The 18,861-nt window shown below is 42.6% G+C and overlaps 1 protein-coding gene across 4 annotated transcripts in view; it reads right to left on the bottom strand.

The window, feature by feature from the left end:
* LOC124008362 (glycogen synthase kinase-3 beta-like) overlaps positions 1–18,300 on the bottom strand; it is a 50,665-nt gene extending 32,365 nt beyond the window's left edge. For 3 of the 4 annotated variants that reach the window (XM_046319586.1, XM_046319588.1, XM_046319587.1), the window contains exon 1: positions 17,342–18,300. In XM_046319586.1, the coding sequence (XP_046175542.1) occupies positions 17,342–17,429 (88 nt within the window). In that variant the 5' untranslated portion in view covers positions 17,430–18,300. The remainder of the gene's footprint in view (positions 1–17,341) is intronic. The other variant, XM_046319589.1, reaches the window with a different exon arrangement.
* Positions 18,301–18,861: the final 561 nt, after the last annotated feature.

The following is an 18,861-nucleotide window of genomic DNA, read 5'->3' as shown; positions in this document are numbered from 1 at the left end:
CGTTCATAAATTCGGAGCATTCAGAGTGCACACTGGACGCTCTGGTCGAGGAGTATGTTTGATCCGAGCGTTCAATGGCAGTCAAGCACCCAAGCTAACTGACTAATGTTGGCTAGCTAACGCTCAAACGCTCCCTAAAAACCTTCTGCGAGCAGGCCTTTCTAATTGACCTGGCCGGGGTATCCTGGAATGATATTGACCTCATCCCGTCAGTAGATGGTGCCTGGCTATTCTTTAAAAGTGCCTTCCTCACCATCTTAAATAAGCATGCCCCATTCAACAAAAAAAATGAACTAGGAATAGATATCGTCCTTGGTTTACTCCAGACCTGTCTGCCCTTGACCAGCACAAAAACATCCTGTGGCGTTTTGCATTAGCATCGAATAGTCCCTGTGATATGCAACTTTTCAGGGAAGTTAGGAACAAATATACACAGGCTGCTAGGAAAGCTAAGGCTGGCTTTTTCAAACAGATATTTGCATCCTGTAGTACTAACTCAAAAAAAGTTCTGGGACACTAAAGTCCATGGAGAATAAGAGCACCTCCTCCCAGCTGCCCATTGCTCTGAGGCTAGGAAACACTGTCACCACCGATAAATCCACTATGATTGACCTACAGACCTATATCTATCCTACCCAGTCTTTCTAAGGTCTTCGAAAGCCAAGTTAACAAACAGATTACAGACCATTTCGAATCCCACTGTACATTCTCCGCTATGCAATCTGGTTTCAGAGCTGGTCATGGGTGCACCTCAGTCGTGCTCAAGGTCCTAAACGACATCATAACCCCCATCGATAAGAGACATTACTGTGCAGCCGTATTCATTGACCTGGCCAAGGCATTCGACTCTGTCAATCACCACATTCTTATTGGTAGCCTCGACAGCCTTGGTTTCTCAAATGATTGCCTCGCCTGTTTTACCAACTACTTCTCTGATATAGTTCAGTGTGTCAAATCGGAGGGCCTGTTGTCCGGACCTCTGGCAGTCTCTCTTCTCTGTATACATCAATGATGTTGCTCTTGCTGCTGGGGATACTCTGGTACAACTCTACACAGACAACACAATTCTGAATACATCTGGCCCCTCTGTTAACTAACCTCCAGATGAGCTTCAATGCAATACAACTCTCCTTCCGGGGCCTCCAACTGCTCTTAAACGCAAGTAAAACTAAATGCATGCTATTCAACCGATCACTGCCCGCACCTGCTCGCCCATCCAGCATCACTACTCTGGATGGTTCTTACTTAGAATATGTGGACAACTACAAATACCTAGGTGTCTGGTTAGACTGTAAACTCTCCTTCCAGACTCACATCAAGCACCTCCAATCCAAAATTAAATCTAGAATTGGCTTCCTATATTGCAACAAAGCATTCTTCACTCATGCTGCCAAACATACCCTCGTAAAACTGGCCATCCTTCCGATCCTCGAGTTCAGTGATGTCATCTATAAAATAGCCTCCAACACTCTACTCAACAAACTGGATGCAGTCTATCACAGTGCCATCAGTTGTCACCAAAGCCCCATACACTACCCACCATTGCGAACTGTCCGCTCTCGTTGGTTGGCCCTTGCTTCATACTCAACCTGTAACCAGTGGGTTTGGCGACAGGTTATCTACAAGTCTATGCTAGGTAAAGCCCCGCCTTACCTCAGCTCACTGGTCACCATAGCAGCACCCACTCATACCTGCTGGAGCACGTGCTACATCTCACTGGTCACCCCAAAGCCAATTCCTCCTTTGGTCGTCTTTCCTTCCAGTTCTCTGCTGCCAATGACTGGAACGAACTGCAAAAATAACTGAAGCTGGAGACTCATATCTCCCTCACTAGCTTTAAGCACCAGCTGTCAGAGCAGCTCACATATCACTGCACATAGCTCATCTGTAAACAGCCCATTTATCTACCTCCCTATACATAATTTATTTACTTTGCACCCCAGTAGCTCTACTTGCACATTCATCTTCTGCACATCTACCATTCTAGTGTTTAATTGCTATATTGTAATTACTTCGCCACCATGGCCTATTTATTGCCTTAACTCCCTTACCTTACCTCATTTGCACTCACTGTATAGACTTCTTGTTTTCTTTTGTTCTACTGTATTATTGACTGTATGTTTTGTTTATTCCATGTGTAACTCTGTGTTGTTGTATGTGTCAAATTGCTATGCTTTATCTTGGCCAGGTCGCAGTTGCAAATGAGAACTTGTTCTCAACTAGCCAACCTAGTTAAATAAAGGTGAAATAAAGTCAGGGCTAGGATGTGGGTTATGGAGGGTCAGCCCCACAGAAAGCATGGAAACAATTGACCAGAGAGCTGTCGTGTCTTTGGCTATGCCGGATTAAGTGATATGACATGCTATTCTATAAAATAATTTCTCCGTAATTAATATTACCTCACTGAGCTAATCATGTAAATGTAATTAACTAGAGAGTCAGGGCACCACGAAATAATATTTATAGCTGTTATCTTCCGAATAAACTCTGAAAGACCTAGTAATATTTCACATCAATAGCAGTCAATCTTAATTCAGTCTCATCTGAAAGTTGTAAATTCTTGGTTATATGCACGAACCCTGGCTAACAAGTTGAATCAGCAAAACAAAATTGGGTTTAATTATTTATTTACTAAATACCTAACTAATCACACATAATTACACATACACATAATTAAATCATAACTTGATTACAAATTACGTCATAAAGGAAAACGTCCCTAGCGGGCGGAACAGATATGACAGCTTGTTACACATAAAGGGGCTGGGTTGGAGTGAAAGAGCAGGAAGACCGAGGAACAAAGGGCGAAGCTGTGCTATAGTAAATACAGAATCTTATTCATTCTAAATTACTGCCCATTTGGAAAAAGGAAAATGCAATAAATATTTACTCTGAGCTGCGCTTCAGTAGGTTGGTGGTAGATGGAAGGCCGTGTTGCCCAACCGAGTCCTTTGTAGAATGTCTCTGCTGGTAAATTGAATACATTGTAGTAACGTAGTTATGTGGTAGACGGGAAACTCTGTCTGTTCCTTCCTAACCTGCGTTTGCAGCTGCTGTTGCTAACTCAACAGCTAGGAGGTATCACTTCTGTAGTGAATAAGAGTTCAAAGTTCATACCATTCACAACCAAAGCTCACGCTGATGTTGGCTTCGTTCTGTAGTTATTATCTGAACCATTCTGACATCGGACCGTCGTCCTCACATCCTCGGAACAGGAGGTTATATTGTCGTCAAGGCTTTATATAGGAAGGGAGTGGAGGGCGTGTTTGAAAAGTTTTATAGCCCATGTCCCTTCACAGGGGCCACTGATTGAGCAGAGCCCTACCTTATGAAAACCAAAATCTCACATTTTAGAAGCTAAAATCACATTTCATCCCATCACATCACGAATAATTTAATATTCAAACGTTTAAATTGAACAACAATTCCATGTGAATCCAATAACTCTGATGTGTAGACTTTCCACTGTAGAGTTTGTCATCTTATCATTGATGAGAATGTCTCAGATGACAACCGAACTGACATAATATTCATTAAGTACCACCGCATATGTTCAATTGGTCGGATTACCAGAATATAGTTCATTTCCCCCCACCTTCTGATGTTCCCAGAATCTCTATGTTACCCAAGGGTTTTGCAAATGTAACATCAGTAGGGTAGAGAGAGGAAAAGGGGGGGGGGTATTTATGACTGTCATAAACCTACCCCCAGGCCAACTTCATGACAGAGCTCTGTACCATTTCTGATTCAAGGGTTTAGTATTATTGCTCTGTCAACAGGTTTACACCCCTTGTTGTGGGACACCCTTAAGGCTTAGTTTAGACTGTCAAGTCCAGAGAGAAAAAGTACCTCTTGCTGAACAGACAAAGACACTACCTGATTGACAGTCAGACAGTTACAGGACTGTCTCAGTGTCACAGGATTTTCTTGACATACTATGTTAACTTCAGATTAATGTTATCACTGGGTTTAATATTACGTAACTACTAATTTTGATATTGTTATGTCACTGATACACTTTCCATGGAATGACCAACATTCTGCTATTAACTACACGTGAAAGCCTGGCATCTTACAACTTTGAATTTGTCATTTTTCCAGAGTGGAATGGAAAGGTAATGCGAAACCTCTTGGATTGCAGTTCTCATTAATGTGTTCCTGGTAGTACCGAGTCCTGAGCACAGATGCCTACATTTCCCTCGCACATTCCAGAGCCTGGCTGGTGATGAGCCATTTCCCTTCCCTACAGGGGCCAGAGGATCAGCCCACATCAACAGCTACATCAAAGCCTTTCATTTCCTTCTATACGCTGACTCACACTATCATCATACCATCACACTGGATACCATTATCAACACAGTCAATACACTTCCCAGACGCAGATTATCAAATGTACGCAGGGAGGGATGCAAGTAGAGAACCATTCACACAGACTTGCAGGTGGCGCAAACAAGCGGACACAGACACATGATGCTCTTAAATTGGAAATGATAGAGATCTGGTTTCAAAGACACAGCTGCCATGTTGTCACTCAGTTCTCGAAAACAAGAGTCGTAATCAAAACGGTCTTCCGCCTAACACAAACACAGGGTGGCGGAGTAAATGATTACATGTAATCTGACTATGAAACAACTAACTAGTTCCGTTACCAGCTAAAATATTGTTATCACATTACAGACACTTTTGAAAAACTAGATGACTACTTCTTGGATTAAATTCAGAAAGGATGCATTATGGCATCTTTGTTTTCTCAATGACATCAAATTCAGCGTTGAAACAAGGCCCAAGTCAGACACCACTATGACACACCAAATGTGTTTGATCATTTTTGTTTTCTTCAAATGCCTAAAGGAAAGTAATCCAAAAGTACCAGTGATCAGATTACATTTGACCATTTTGGACAACTGGCAACTAACAGATTACATTAAGAAAGTAACATACCCAACCCTGCATACACAGAATACTGTCATTGACTGCAGTATAGATTGCATTTTAAGAATCTTTATAATGGCAGGGGATAAAAGCTAAATACTTTTTTTGTTCTTGGCCAGCTGCCTTGGAAACTACTCAGAGTAGCTAAGCAAGCGAGCCACAATCTGTTTTAGGTTTGCAGCTGCGTCATGTTGCTGCTAATACCAGTTCTTCAGAACTGGGGCCATGTTCCCAGCAGCCACGTTCAGCAGACAGACAGACGATGGGTTCACACAGACAAAGGAATGCGATTATGATTGGAGCCCAGGCCTGCAGGGCCTGAGCACTATAGGGTTAGCCGTTATATGACAAGGGGCTATGTTCTGCACACACTGCACACTGGGGAGAAGGTGAAGGCCATCGCACATGACAGCTTATCCACAGGGAATGATGTTTCACTTCAATGTAGTGAGGGGATGAATGCAATGAGGGTTTGATTTGCTTGAGCAATCCTGTAAAGGAAAGGCTTGTGGTTTTGTGTCTTAGCCCAATACTGCCAAAAGCTGGTGTGTGTGTGTGTGTGTGTGTGTGTGTGAGAAAAGAACTGAAACAAGTTAGTGACACTACTGTAGGCGTGGGTGTGAGAGTATTCAACGCTGCCCTCCAGCATGTTTGATTAGGGCCTCTGGATCAAGAGCTGTTCCTTGGAGAGCCAGGTGAGCAGAGTGACAAGGAGGCTGATATCACATAGCAAAGTGCTGAGCAGGTGAGTCAAAGCAGAGCCTGTGACAGCACAGGTACATTTCCACCCACCGTGACACACACACAGAGCTAGGCTGTGAACAACCTTTATACAGAGCCACTTTTTTGTTGAAAGCATATTGCTATTTGCATTCAATTCCCTAAACTTTTCTCAATTTAGCTGTGAGATGGGTGGAACCAGCCTTTTTTCTTGCCCTCATTCAGAATGTTGATGAGCAATACTCAAACTATCAACTGACAGAAATTCATAGAGATTATGAATTCCAGCTTATTTTTTTATGAGAATGTGTTGGCACATTGGCATTCCTTCAACACAAACCACACCAAGGTGAGGATGTATCCCAACAGTGCTTGTTTGTAGGTTGCCATAGTGCCACTGCCATGGTGAGTCAGCATGTGATTCCCTCTGATAAGGTGCGGTTTAACACAACGGGGAGGGAAAGAGCACCCGTGCCACTAAGTGTAGTGTTATAAGCAGAGGATGCTTCACTGTTGCTACATACACACTCAGCCCAAAATACTGCCCTGTCGGTCAGGCCAATCCCTTGAAATAAACACAGACATATCCCACACTCTGAGACCAAGAGCTTAACACCTGTAGAATGTAATGCAGTAACTGCTACCCCCAAAATTCCCAAAACATTTTCTTTGAAATTGTGTAATGTGTATACTCAGATATACTTTGCTTATGGCTACATTAGCCGATGTCAAGACTATCATGTGTACGAGTCAAATATATGTATGCCGGTGCACAACCGCCAATAAGGACCGTGATTCATTTGCAGTTCCTTCACAGCTGGGTTAATTCCAAAGGCCACGGGGAGAAGCTCTGACGCCGGAGCAGCAGTAGCTCAGCAACAGGAAGGAAACAGGACACCAGAGGAGACGCACAAACCCACTGAACTGGTCACAAGGCCCTTGGCATGTTCGTGACAGTCGGGCCGTAGTAACCCTGCTAAGAACAAACAGCGAATGTAATCCATTCAGTGGGGAGTGAGTCTGAGCTACGGGTGTAAATAATATACGATGACATGAACATACCATAAAAAGGCTATTTTTGAAAATGTGGTGGACTTTGGTCTTCTCATATGATCCAAGAAGAGGAGGACTTTAAACTAATGTTTAGTAGACTCCTAAGTCAATTAGGGTTCTTTATCAGCTGCTTTAACCACATCAAGGCTGCGTTTACACAGGCAGTCCAATTCTGATTCTTTTTCACACTAAATTGGTCCTTTGACCAATCACATCAGGTCTTTTCAAATTAGATATTTATCAGAGTTGACTAATTAGAGAAAAAAATATCAGAAATGTTCTGCCTGAGTAAACGCAGCCCAAGGCATGTCATCGGACCTTCATTACCATGTTAATTGTTCAGTAGGACACACCATAGCAAACAAATTAACATTTGCATTTCTAAATTGGACAGATCCAGGAAGTTCCTCCCGCGTCAGGGAAAGGGGATACCTAGTCAGTTGAACAACTGAAAGCATTCAAGAAAAATGTGTCTTCTGCATTGAATCCAACCCCTCTGAATCAAATAGGTGAGGGGGGCTTCCTTAAATCGTCATCCTCACCATTGGAGCCTGGAGAGCAGTTGTTGTTGGGGGGTTAACTGCCTTGCTCAAGGGCTGATTACAACCAGCGACCTTTCGGATACTGGCCCAACACTCTTAAGCGCTAGGCTACCTGCTGCCAAAATTAAGGTTTACTCCGTTTTCAACCGTTTGGTGCCTACTGAACGTGTCCCTTGTAATTGATGGAGAACACGTCTAATTAACAGTCTTTTGATCAATGCCGCCACCTCACCCACCCGCATACCACCCAGTCATTCGTCCAGTCTCACATACTCAGCCTTCACATCCTCTCCCCAGCTGGACATTACATCTGACGCTTTCTTCTCCAGAACCCTATTGCCATTTCCTCCTTGGTCCATGTTTCCATTTCTGCGGTGGCTAGTACACAATAGACTATGTAATACACCACTATGGGGCAAAGCCTTCTCCGAATACAAATGGGGGCTAAAAAGGTGAGCTAAAAAGGTGAGCTATTTCCCAACATCTTTGTCCAGGTTCTTTAATTTGTATATCAGCAAGCAAACAAACACCAAGGCCTAGCTCGACATTAACATTGTCCTCTTGTCCGGGACAAGAAAAATATAGATTTAAGTTCTATGAACGGATAAGTAAAACATATATATATTATTAAATAACTATAAAATCACACACAAAAATCACAATATCAAACAATTACTCCGATCAGAATAATATTCAAATCCTTTTTCATTTAAAAAATGCCTACATTTCAAAGTGTAGGCTACAGTCTCATGTCCAAAGCGATGCTGATATGAGCCTTTTAATTACATAATTATAGGTTAAAAGCCAGTCATATTTGACACATAATGAAGGATAATTAACATGGTCTAAATACTTAATATGCCATTGAAACCAGCATTTTTCTCATGTTCCATTGGTTTTCAAAATCAACTTTATTTTATTGTCCAGCAGCCAATAGCAGAATTCTAGTCATATTTGTAACCCATACTAGTTGATGAATCTTTAAAACACCCTCTTTCTTAATTTCTAAAGGATATTTTCATCTCTGTCACATTAAACAGATTCAAAAGCGCACTGCACGCACCGACAGTGTTTTTCCCCCTTATTGCATTTTGGAGCATTCATGCATAGCCTACAGCCATATGCGCATTGTTGAACTTATAATATGAAGTAATAAATATGTATCAACATTTTAAGCTAAACGGTCTGACCTGCTGCATCAGCCTCATTGGACGCCCTTAATTTCGAGCCCTGTAGGGAATTATTTTAAAAAGACATAAGTATTTGGTTGTAATTGCAATACTTTATAGGCCACCAAGGATGGCCAACCATCCTCCAGGAGAGCCTTAAAAAGAAAGAAAAAAAGCCAATAGGCAGAGTGTTGCCTACATTTTTGTCTGATTCTCTATGGTAAAAAAAATCTAATGTATTTTATTTTGTAAAGTGGACAAGCGACATGAGATTTTGGACAAGTAAAAAAAAAAATCCTAAGACAAGTAGCTAAAAGTTTGTCACGGCCTGTAAGTAGGGGGATGCAAAAGGTCTGAACTTTAACGAACATTTTCCATTGGAAGTTAAGCCCGGGAATTTGGGAAATGTAGCTTAAAATTCATCAAAATAGTCAGCTTATAACAGTAAACCTTTTTCTGTGGGATACACATAAGGTATTGTGGCATATTTTGGTTAAACTATCCCCAATTCAACAGAATTCTTCCATCACATGTACAGGTGTTTCTCAAGATTTTGCACACTAATGAGATGCTATTGGGCCCACACTACTACACTGTCTAAGCCAAGGACTACATGCTTTCTGGTAAGTTTTGATTACAATACTGAGTGGGGTGAATATACACTGCTCAAAAAAATAAAGGGAACACTTAAACAACACAATGTAACTCCAAGTCAATCACACTTCTGTGAAATCAAACTGTCCACTTAGGAAGCAACACTGATTGACAATAAATCTCACATGCTGTTGTGCAAATGGTATAGACAACAGGTGAAAATTATAGGCAATTAGCAAGACACCCCCAATAAAGGAGTGGTTCTGCAGGTGATAACCACAGACCACTTCTCAGTTCCTATGCTTCCTGGCTGATGTTTTGGTCACTTTTGAATGCTGGCGGTGCATTCACTCTAGTGGTAGCATGAGACGGAGTCCACAACCCACACAAGTGGCTCAGGTAGTGCAGCTCATCCAGGATGGCACATCAATGCGAGCTGTGGCAAGAAGGTTTGCTGTGTCTGTAAGTGTAGTGTCCAGAGAATGGAGGCGCTACCAGGAGACAGGCCAATACATCAGGAGATGTGGAGGAGGCCGTAGGAGGGCAGCAACCCAGCAGCAGGACCACTACCTCCGCCTTTGTGCAAGGAGGAGCAGGAGGAGCACTGCCAGAGCCCTGAAAAATGACACCCAGCAGGCCACAAATGTGCATGTGTCTGCTCAAACGGTCAGAAACAGAGGGTGGTATGATAGCCCGATGTCCACAGGTGGGGGTTGTGCTTACAGCCCAACCCCGTACAGGGCGTTGGGCAGAGAACACCAAGATTGGCAAATTCACCACTGGCGCCCTGTACTCTTCACAGATGAAAGCAGGTTCTCACTGAGCACGTGACAGAAGTGACAGTCTGGAGACGCCGTGGAGAACGTTCTGCTGCCTGCAACATCCTCCAGCATGACCGGTTTGGCGGTAGGTCAGTCATGGTGTGGGGTGGCATTTATTTGGGGGGCTATACAGCCCTCCACGTGCTCGCCAGAGGTAGCCTGACTGCCATTAGGTACCGAGAGGAGATCCTCAGACCCCTTGTGAGACCATATGTTGGGGCGGTTGGCCCTGGGTTCCTCCTAATGCAAGACAATGCTAGACCTCATGTGGCCGGAGTGTGTCTGCAGTTCCTGCAAGAGGAAGGCATTAATGCTATGGACTGGCCCGTCCGTTCCCCAGACCTGAATCCAATTGAGCACATCTGGGACATCATGTCTCACTATCCACCAAAGCAACGTTGCACCACAGACTGTCCAGGAGTTGGCGGATGCTTTAGTCCAGGTCTGGGAGGAAATCCCTAAGGAGACCATCCGCTACATCAACAGGAGCATGCCCAGGCGTTGTAGGGAGGTCATACAGGCACGTGGAGGCCACACACACTACTGAGCCTCATTTTGACTTGTTTTAAGGACATTACATCAAAGTTGGATCAGTCTGTAGTGTGGTTTTCCACTTTAATTTTTAGTGTGACTCCAAATCCAGACCTCCATGGGTTGATAAATTTGATTTCCCTTGATAATTTGTGTGATTTTGTTGTCAGCACATTCAACTATGTAAAGAAAAAAGTATTTTATGAAAATATTTAACTCATTCAGATCTAGGATGTGTTATTTTAGTGTTCCCTTTATTTTTTGTAGCAGTGTATTTTATATGACATACATGATTTTTTGTTAACTAGTAAATACTAGCCTACATAAAAATGTGTTGAAATTATTTCTAACTAAACAATTTCTGCGAGTTAGTTCTTGCTACCATGTGGATTTTAGCGTGCTTAAACCTGCTAACTGTGGAGTGTTAATTCACCTGTTTCCATACATGTTTCATTTTAAAACATGTATCTTACAAAGGACTTGTTTAATCTAACTGCTTAACTATTTCTGTACATGGAATTGTATTTATTTATTTTTACTCCTTTTTTTCTCATCTTTACAGGAAAATGCCACAGGTACTATCTGATGTGTGGAGACATTTCACTGCTGCTAATGTAGAAGGAAAAGCTGTGTACATTTGCAAATACTGTGCCAAATCATATGCAAAGAATGCAACAAAGATGCAGAATCATCTGGCCAAGTGCATAATGTTCCCTCAGCGCTCACAACAAGCAACCTCTGACAAAAGTCCCTCAACTTATATTCGAGGTGAAAATTATGAATCAGACACCTTATCGATAGGAACAGCTCATGGCCCTCCTGGAATCAGAAGCTTTTTTGATTCAATAGGGGAACGTAGTCAGAGAAATGCTGATGAATGTCTTGCTCAAGCTGTGTATGCAACTGGTTCACCCACATCACCACCATTAGCTGTGCTGCTCATGCATTGAACCTGCTCCTCAAGGACATCATGGCACTGAAAACAATGGATACACTGTACAAGATAGACAAGGAAATGGTTAGGTATGTGAAGGGTAATCAAGTTATAGCAGCAATCTACCTCACCAAGCAAAGTGAGAAGAATAAGAGCACCACATTGAAGCTGCCCAGCAACACCCGTTCCTGGAGGGGAAGGAGTCTCTCCAAGAATTGGCCATATCACAGTCTGCCGATATAGACAACCCCATCAAGAGGATCCTCCAGGATGATGTATTTTGGGAGAGTGGTAAGCAGCCTGAAACCTATAGCAGTAGCCATTGCACGGACTGAGGGAGACAGTGCCACCCTGTCTGATGTTCAGACTCTGCTGGCAGATGGAAGAGAAGAAATCCATACTGCCCAAGTATGCTGGCAAGAGCATCCTGTCTGATGCAGAAATCAACAAGGCCTATGGTGTCATCACTTCCGGAACACACACACACCAAAGCACGCAATAGGCTGACCAATACAGGGGTCGAAAAATTGGTGGCCATCTGGGCAAATTTGAGGCTTTTTGAGCCTGACAACGAGCCATCCTCAACAAGGTTGGAAAGTGACAGTGAAGATGAGGTGGACATTGAGGTCCAGGGAGAAGACATGGAAGCTTGAGAGGAAGGCAACCAAAGCTTTAGTTTCTAGACAACAATTTTACAGATGTATGTTGAAAACATTTTTGGGAGATGCGATGGATCATTGGGGATACGATGGATCAAAGGCGGAGTTGTTGCTAACATTTAGCAAAACAACTAAATTTACAAAAAAAAAAGAAAAAGACGTTTTAGTCTTTTGAGCTTGTAGTCATGAAATATATGCAGCCTACTCAATCACTTTTTATAGCTACAGTTTACAGGCCTCCTGGGCCATATACAACGTTCCTCATTGAGTTCCCTGAATTCCTATCGGACGTTGTAGTCATAGCAGATAATATAATTTTTGGTGACTTTAATATTCACATGGAAAAGTCCACAGACCCACTCCAAAAGGCTTTCGGAGCCACCATCGACTCAGTGGGTTTTGTCCAACATGTCTCTGGACCTACTCACTGTCACAGTCATACTCAGGACCTAGTTTTGTCCCATGGAAATAATGTTGTGGATCTTAATGTTTTTCCTCATAATCCTGGACTATCGGACAACCATTTTATTACGTTTGCAACAAACAATCTGCTCACACCCCAACCAAGGAGCATCAAAAGTCATGCTATAAATTCACAGACAACACAAAGATTAATTGATGCCCTTCCAGACTCCCTCTGTCCACCCAAGGATGTCAGAGGACAAAAATCCATTAACCACCTAACTGAGGAACTCAATTTAACATTGCGCAATACCCTAGATGCAGTTGCACCCCTAAAAACTAAAAACATTTCTCATAAGAAACTAGCTCCCTGGTATACAGAAAATACCCGAGCTCTGAAGCAAGCTTCCAGAAAATTGGAACGGAAATGGCACCACACCAAACTGGAAGTCTTCTGACTAGCTTGGAAAGACAGTACCATGCAGTATCGAAGAGCCCTTACTGCTGCTCGATCATCCTATTTCTCCAACTTAATTGAGAAAAATAAGAACAATCTGAAATGTATTTTTGATACTGTCACAAAGCTAACTAAAAAGCAGCATTCCCCAAAGAGATGATGGCTTTCACTTCAGCAGTAATAAATTCATGAATTCTTTGAGGAAAAGATCGTGATTATTAGAAAGCAAATTACGGACTCCTGCTTAAATCTGCGTATTCCTTCAAAACTCAGTTGTCCTGAGTCCGCACAACTGTCTCAAGAGAGACACTCAAGTGTTTTAGTACTATATCTCTTGATACAATGACGAAAATAATCATGGCCTCTAAACCTTCAAGCTGCATACTGGACCCTATTCCAACTAAACTACTGAAAGAGCTGCTTCCTGTGCTTGGCCCTACTATGTTGAACATAATAAACGGCTCTCTATCCACCGGATGTGTACCAAACTCACTAAAAGTGGCAGTAATAAAGCCTCTCTTGAAAAAGCCAAACCTTGACCCAGAAAATATAAAAAACTATCGGCCTATATCGAATCTTCCATTCCTCTCAAATAGTTTAGAAAAGGCTGTTGCGCAGCAACTCACTGCCTTCCTGAAGACAAACAATGTATACGAAATGCTTCAGTCTGGTTTTAGACCCCATCATAGGACTGAGACTGCACTTGTGAAGGTGGTAAATTACCTTTTAATGGCATCAGGCCAAGGCTTTGCATCTGTCCTCGTGCTCCTAGACCTTAGTGCTGCTTTTGATACCATCGATCACCACATTCTTTTGGAGAGATTGGAAACCCAAATTGGTCTACACGGACAAGTTCTGGCCTGGTTTAGATCTTATCTGTCGGAAAGATATCAGTTTGTCTCTGTGAATGGTTTGTCCTCTGACAAATCAACTGTAAATTTTGGTGTTGCTCAAGGTTCCGTTTTAGGACCACTATTGTTTTCACTATATATTTTACCTCTTGGGGATGTGATTCGAAAACATAATGTTAACTTCCACTGCTATGCGGATGACACACAGCTGTACATTTCAATGAAACATGGTGAAGCCCTAAAATTGCTCTCGCTATAGAAGCCTGTGTTTGAGACATAAGGAAGTGGATGGCTGCAAACCTTCTACTTTTAAACTCGGACAAAACAGAGATGCTTGTTCTAGGTCCCGAGAAACAAAGAGATCTTCTGTTGAATCTGACAATTAATCTTAATGGTTGTACAGTCGTCTCAAATAAAACTGTGAAGGACCTCGCCGTTACTCTGGACCCTGATCTCTCTTTTGAAGAACATATCAAGACCATTTCAAGGACAGCTTTTTTCCATCTACGTAACATTGCAAAAATCAGAAACTTTCTGTCCAAAAATGCAGAAAAATGTATCCATGCTTTTGTTACTTCTAGGTTAGACTACTGCAATGCTCTACTTTCCAGCTACCCGGATAAAGCACTAAATATTCTTCAGTTAGTGCTAAATACGGCAGCTAGAATCCTGACTAGAACCCAGAAATTTGATCATATTACTCCAGTGCTAGCCTCCCTACACTGGCTTCCTGTCAAGGCAAGGGCTGATTTCAAGGTTTTACTGCTAACCTACAAAGCATTACATGGGCTTGCTCCTACCTATCTCTCTTGAGTTGGTCCTGCCGTACATACCTACACGTACGCTACGGCCACAAGACGCAGGCCTAATTGTACCTAGAATTTCTAAGCAAACAGCTGGAGGCAGGGCTTTCTCCTATAGAGCTCCATTTTTATGGAATGGTCTGCCTACCCATGTGAGACACAAACTCGTTCTCAACCTGTAAGTCTTTACTGAAGACCCATCTCTTCAGTGGGTCATATGATTGAGTGTAGTCTGGCCCAGGAGTGTGAAGGTGAACGGAAAGGCTCTGGAGCAACGAACCACCATTGCTGTCTCTGACTGGCCGGTTCCCCTCTTTCCACTGGGATTCTCTGCCTCTAACCCTATTACAGGGGCTGAGTCACTGGCTTACTGGTGCTCTTTCTTGCCGTCACTAGGAGGGGTGCGTCATTTGAGTGAGTTGAGTCACTGATGTGATCTTCCTGTCTGGATTGGTGCCCCCGCCTTGGGTTGTGCCGTGGCGGAGATCTTTGTGGGCTATACTCAGACTTGAATCAGGATGGTAGGTTGGTGGTTGAAGATATCCCTCTAGTGGTATAGGGGCTGTGCTTTGGCAAAGTGGGTGGGATTATATCCTTCCTGTTTGGCACGGTCCGGGGGTATCATCGGATGGGGCCACAGTGTCTCCTGACCCCTCCTGTCTCAGCCTCCAGTATTTATGCTGCAGTAGTTCATGTGTCGGGGGCTAGGGTCAGTTTGTCATATCTGGAGTACTTCTCCTGTCTTATCCGGTGTCCTGTGTGAATTTAAGTATGCTCTCTCTAATTCTCTCTTTCTCTCTCTCGGAGGACCTGAGCCCTAGGACCATGCCTCAGGACTACCTGGCATGATGACTCCTTGCTGTCCCAAGTCCACCTGACCGTGCTGCTGCTCCAGTTTCAACTGTTCTGCCTGTGATTATTATTATTTGACCATGCTGGTCATTTAAGAACATTTGAACATCTTGGCCATGTTCTGTTATAATCTCCACCCGGCACAGCCAGAAGAGGACTGGGCACCCCTCATAGCCTGGTTCCTCTCTAGATTTCTTCCTAGGTTTTGGCCTTTCTAGGGAGTTTTTCCTATCCACCGTGCTTCTACACCTGCATTGCTTGCTGTTTGGGGTTTTAGGCTGGGTTTCTGTATAGCACTTTGAGATATCAGCTGAAGTACAAAGGGCTATATAAATAAATTTGATTTGGGGATCATTCAATATTGCCTTTATTTTGTTGTTCAGTGAAATCATCCCATGTGACGAGTCAACTCAATTAATTACAGTTCAATTCATAACTAAATTGCTTTTTTATTTAAATTGGAAGGATTTCATAATTTGCAATTATGTCTACTTATGATAAGGTAAAAGGTTTATGTTTCTATAGCCAATGCAAAAAGTATCTACATTTAAATGGTATTCATATTAATATTTGCATATATTTCCATTAATTCCCATATATTTTCGTTAATTCCCATGGAAAGTTTCCACTTCTGAATATGCCCCAAAATGTGCAACCCTACATGCAAGTCTACACTGATGTGTGAGAAAAGAGCATAGCCCTCTGTCATCTTATGTACATAAACAGGAGGACTCTCCAAAGATGAGAACTTGGTTTTGGTCTATTTATAATGTTATTTGCTCTCCAAGTGTTGACCAGGCTTCTCAGTAGACAGACATTTTAAAAAGCACTAGTAGGTCAGGAGGACTGACTGTGTGGAGTCATATGACCAACCATAGATACCTTCAGAGACGTAGGCAGACACAAGATGCTGCGAACCAATCAGAAAGTCCCGGTGCTATCCCCATTGCCTGGGGTTTGCTGATGCTGCATGGCAGAGCAGAGGCCAGCAGCACTCCATCCACTGAGCAACTTGCCAATTATTGAGCTGAACAAAGTGCTAATGAGCTGTGTGACCTGGCCGGCTGTGTGTGAAGCTCTGATAGTAGTAGTAGTCAGAACTAGCCTCATTTGCCAGATGTTGAAGCTTTACTAGAATTAGACCCATGAAGCCAAAGCATCCAGTAGAGAGAGAATTTAGATGAATATGAATGAATTTAGTGAAAGGCTGATGCTCCTATGTGACAGTTATTCTTTTGATGAACCAAGCAATTGTATGTTGGTCACCTCTAAATCCACTGGTCTGAATTAATTCTGAAGCCCCGAGGCTTCATCTGACCAGCCATGTTTAACATATCCCTGCTCAATACCCGAGAGTGCTCGATCAACACTACCCCTGGTCTGTCTGACTGCCTCAAGAGCTGCAGGGTGGGGAATGAGAGGAGCGGACATGACAGTGTACCTCTAGGCATGCCCTATCAGCTCTTTCACCAATCCATTGTTTCAGTACTAGCAAAAATCAAGGGGTCAATCTCTAGAGTCTAGACGAGAGGGATGGCTCAAATGCAGTGATCATGCCTCCTGCCAGAGACATTTTGACTTGCTTACACATGGAGCACTACAAGCAAAGATACTTTTGCATTTAGGCTATTTTATGATCGATAATAATATCATCAGTGATCATTTGGAAAGCTCCACCAATGGTATCTTACCATCCATTTACATGTTGTATGATCACGTTTCTCAATAATCATGTAAAATACCAGACGGTGGCTCGAAGCGCACTAGTTGGGTCTTGGTAACAACGGTTAACTAAGCAAACGCATTGGACAGTGAATGGGAGAGTAACGTTACTGTCTGGAAATATGGGGTTATTCTAGTCTATGTATGGACCCATATGGCATTTCAGTATTGACTGTGAATTAGGCTAGGCCTAGTCCACTCCAAGAGAAAAATATTTGCCCTTGTACCATAACAGCAGTAGCAGAGTATTATGACAAAAAAAAGCACAGAGAAAACGTTAGCTCTATGGTCATACTTACTGCTGACTTTCATACTGCCAAATGCTGAAGGCTGCGGCACCGCTTTGCAGCTCTCTGCGAAGGAGGTGGTTCTGGGCCGACCCGACATATTCCAATCCAAGTTATCCCTGCTTCGTCTTCAGTCGAATCGTACTTTCTCACAGTTCTATTAGTCTTCGACTGTCCTTTGTAGAATGCGTTGTTTTTTATTTTAAAAAATGTAAAAGAAAATTGGTAGCCAATTCCACGATAGATGTCTGCTTCTTGTTCTTATATCGTTCTAACACGAGCTAGCCAGCCAGCTAGCTAGCGAACTAATTTCGAACCGGTCAGCTGTGTCTGTTCTCGAGCTGTCGTCCAGCCACATTCAGCAATAATCTGTCATTCCTTTTATTTTGTATGTTCCTTTCACTTACCTAGGCTAACGTTATAAAGGCATTCTAGAAAATAACGGCCTGAGCCAGGTGTCTCATAAAATTGGGCCTCTCAAAGTTGCCAGTCCATTAAAAAAACAACGCGGTAAAGAGGAATAGGCTACATAAAATGACATGAACGACAAGTCTGCTTACGTTGAATGATTCTCAAAAATAAAACAATATCAGGTCCAATAGCTAATCTTCATATTCTTATATTGACACTAAAGGATCCGACAGCACCAGCCATGGCGGCTCCCAGTGTCAGACCGACCAACATTCAAATCGGACACAAATGAACAAAATTCCCGATTTCAGGCCAAAAGAAACGCACCGACGTTTCTTTGAGAACTTCGCCCCCATAAACACAGAAGCAATTGTCGATAATCCTTGCTGGCTGACGACGTGAAAGACTATTCCAAATGTATTTTTTTGTTGAAAACAGTCATGCTACCGCTCCACTAAATGTGAAATTCTCTTTTGATTCCTTCTTTCTCTGTCTGCTAGTTCTCTTTGTCAGACTACGACCAAAACAACGCAAATTACTTAAACTATTGAGTGGGTGAACCTCTTTCACGATCTCCACTAGATAACCCAGCTACAGAGTCAAAGTGCCTATATTGTAAAGGCTCATGAAAATAAAACATGTATGTTTTGTCTTAATTTAAGGCCATGGTTAGGCATACGGTTATCAACGGCGTTAGGATTAAAAACACATTTTATGAAAATACATTTTAGAAATGGGCGGGGTGTATGACTTTGTGGCTGTGGTAACTAGGGACAAACCGCTACGGCCTCTACGCAAATCTAAAACTACGGGAATATCGAATTGTGCACGCTCAGGCGGACGCGAGGAGGTTACGTCGACCAATCCAAAGCGAATCCATACGAAATTTGTGTAGACCTCAAGCCCAATGAGCGCGTTTATGTCTTTAGTCTACTGCCGCTATTGTCAAGAAAAATAAAAGGTACTTCGACATAACGACATAATGGTGCAGTAAACGTGTATTCATGGATGCCAAGGAAAGCCAGGCGTAGCAAAATATTTGACAAATAAAACAATTTAAACATTCTCTTTCGTCTCTCTCTCTTTTCAATAATTTTCCATCAATTCGCAAGTGTCTTGAT

The sequence above is a fragment of the Oncorhynchus gorbuscha genome, linkage group LG21 (assembly GCF_021184085.1).
Source record: "Oncorhynchus gorbuscha isolate QuinsamMale2020 ecotype Even-year linkage group LG21, OgorEven_v1.0, whole genome shotgun sequence".
NCBI lineage: Eukaryota > Metazoa > Chordata > Actinopteri > Salmoniformes > Salmonidae > Oncorhynchus > Oncorhynchus gorbuscha.
Note: the sequence above shows the minus strand (reverse complement) of the source record. Positions and strands in the feature narration are given on the sequence as shown.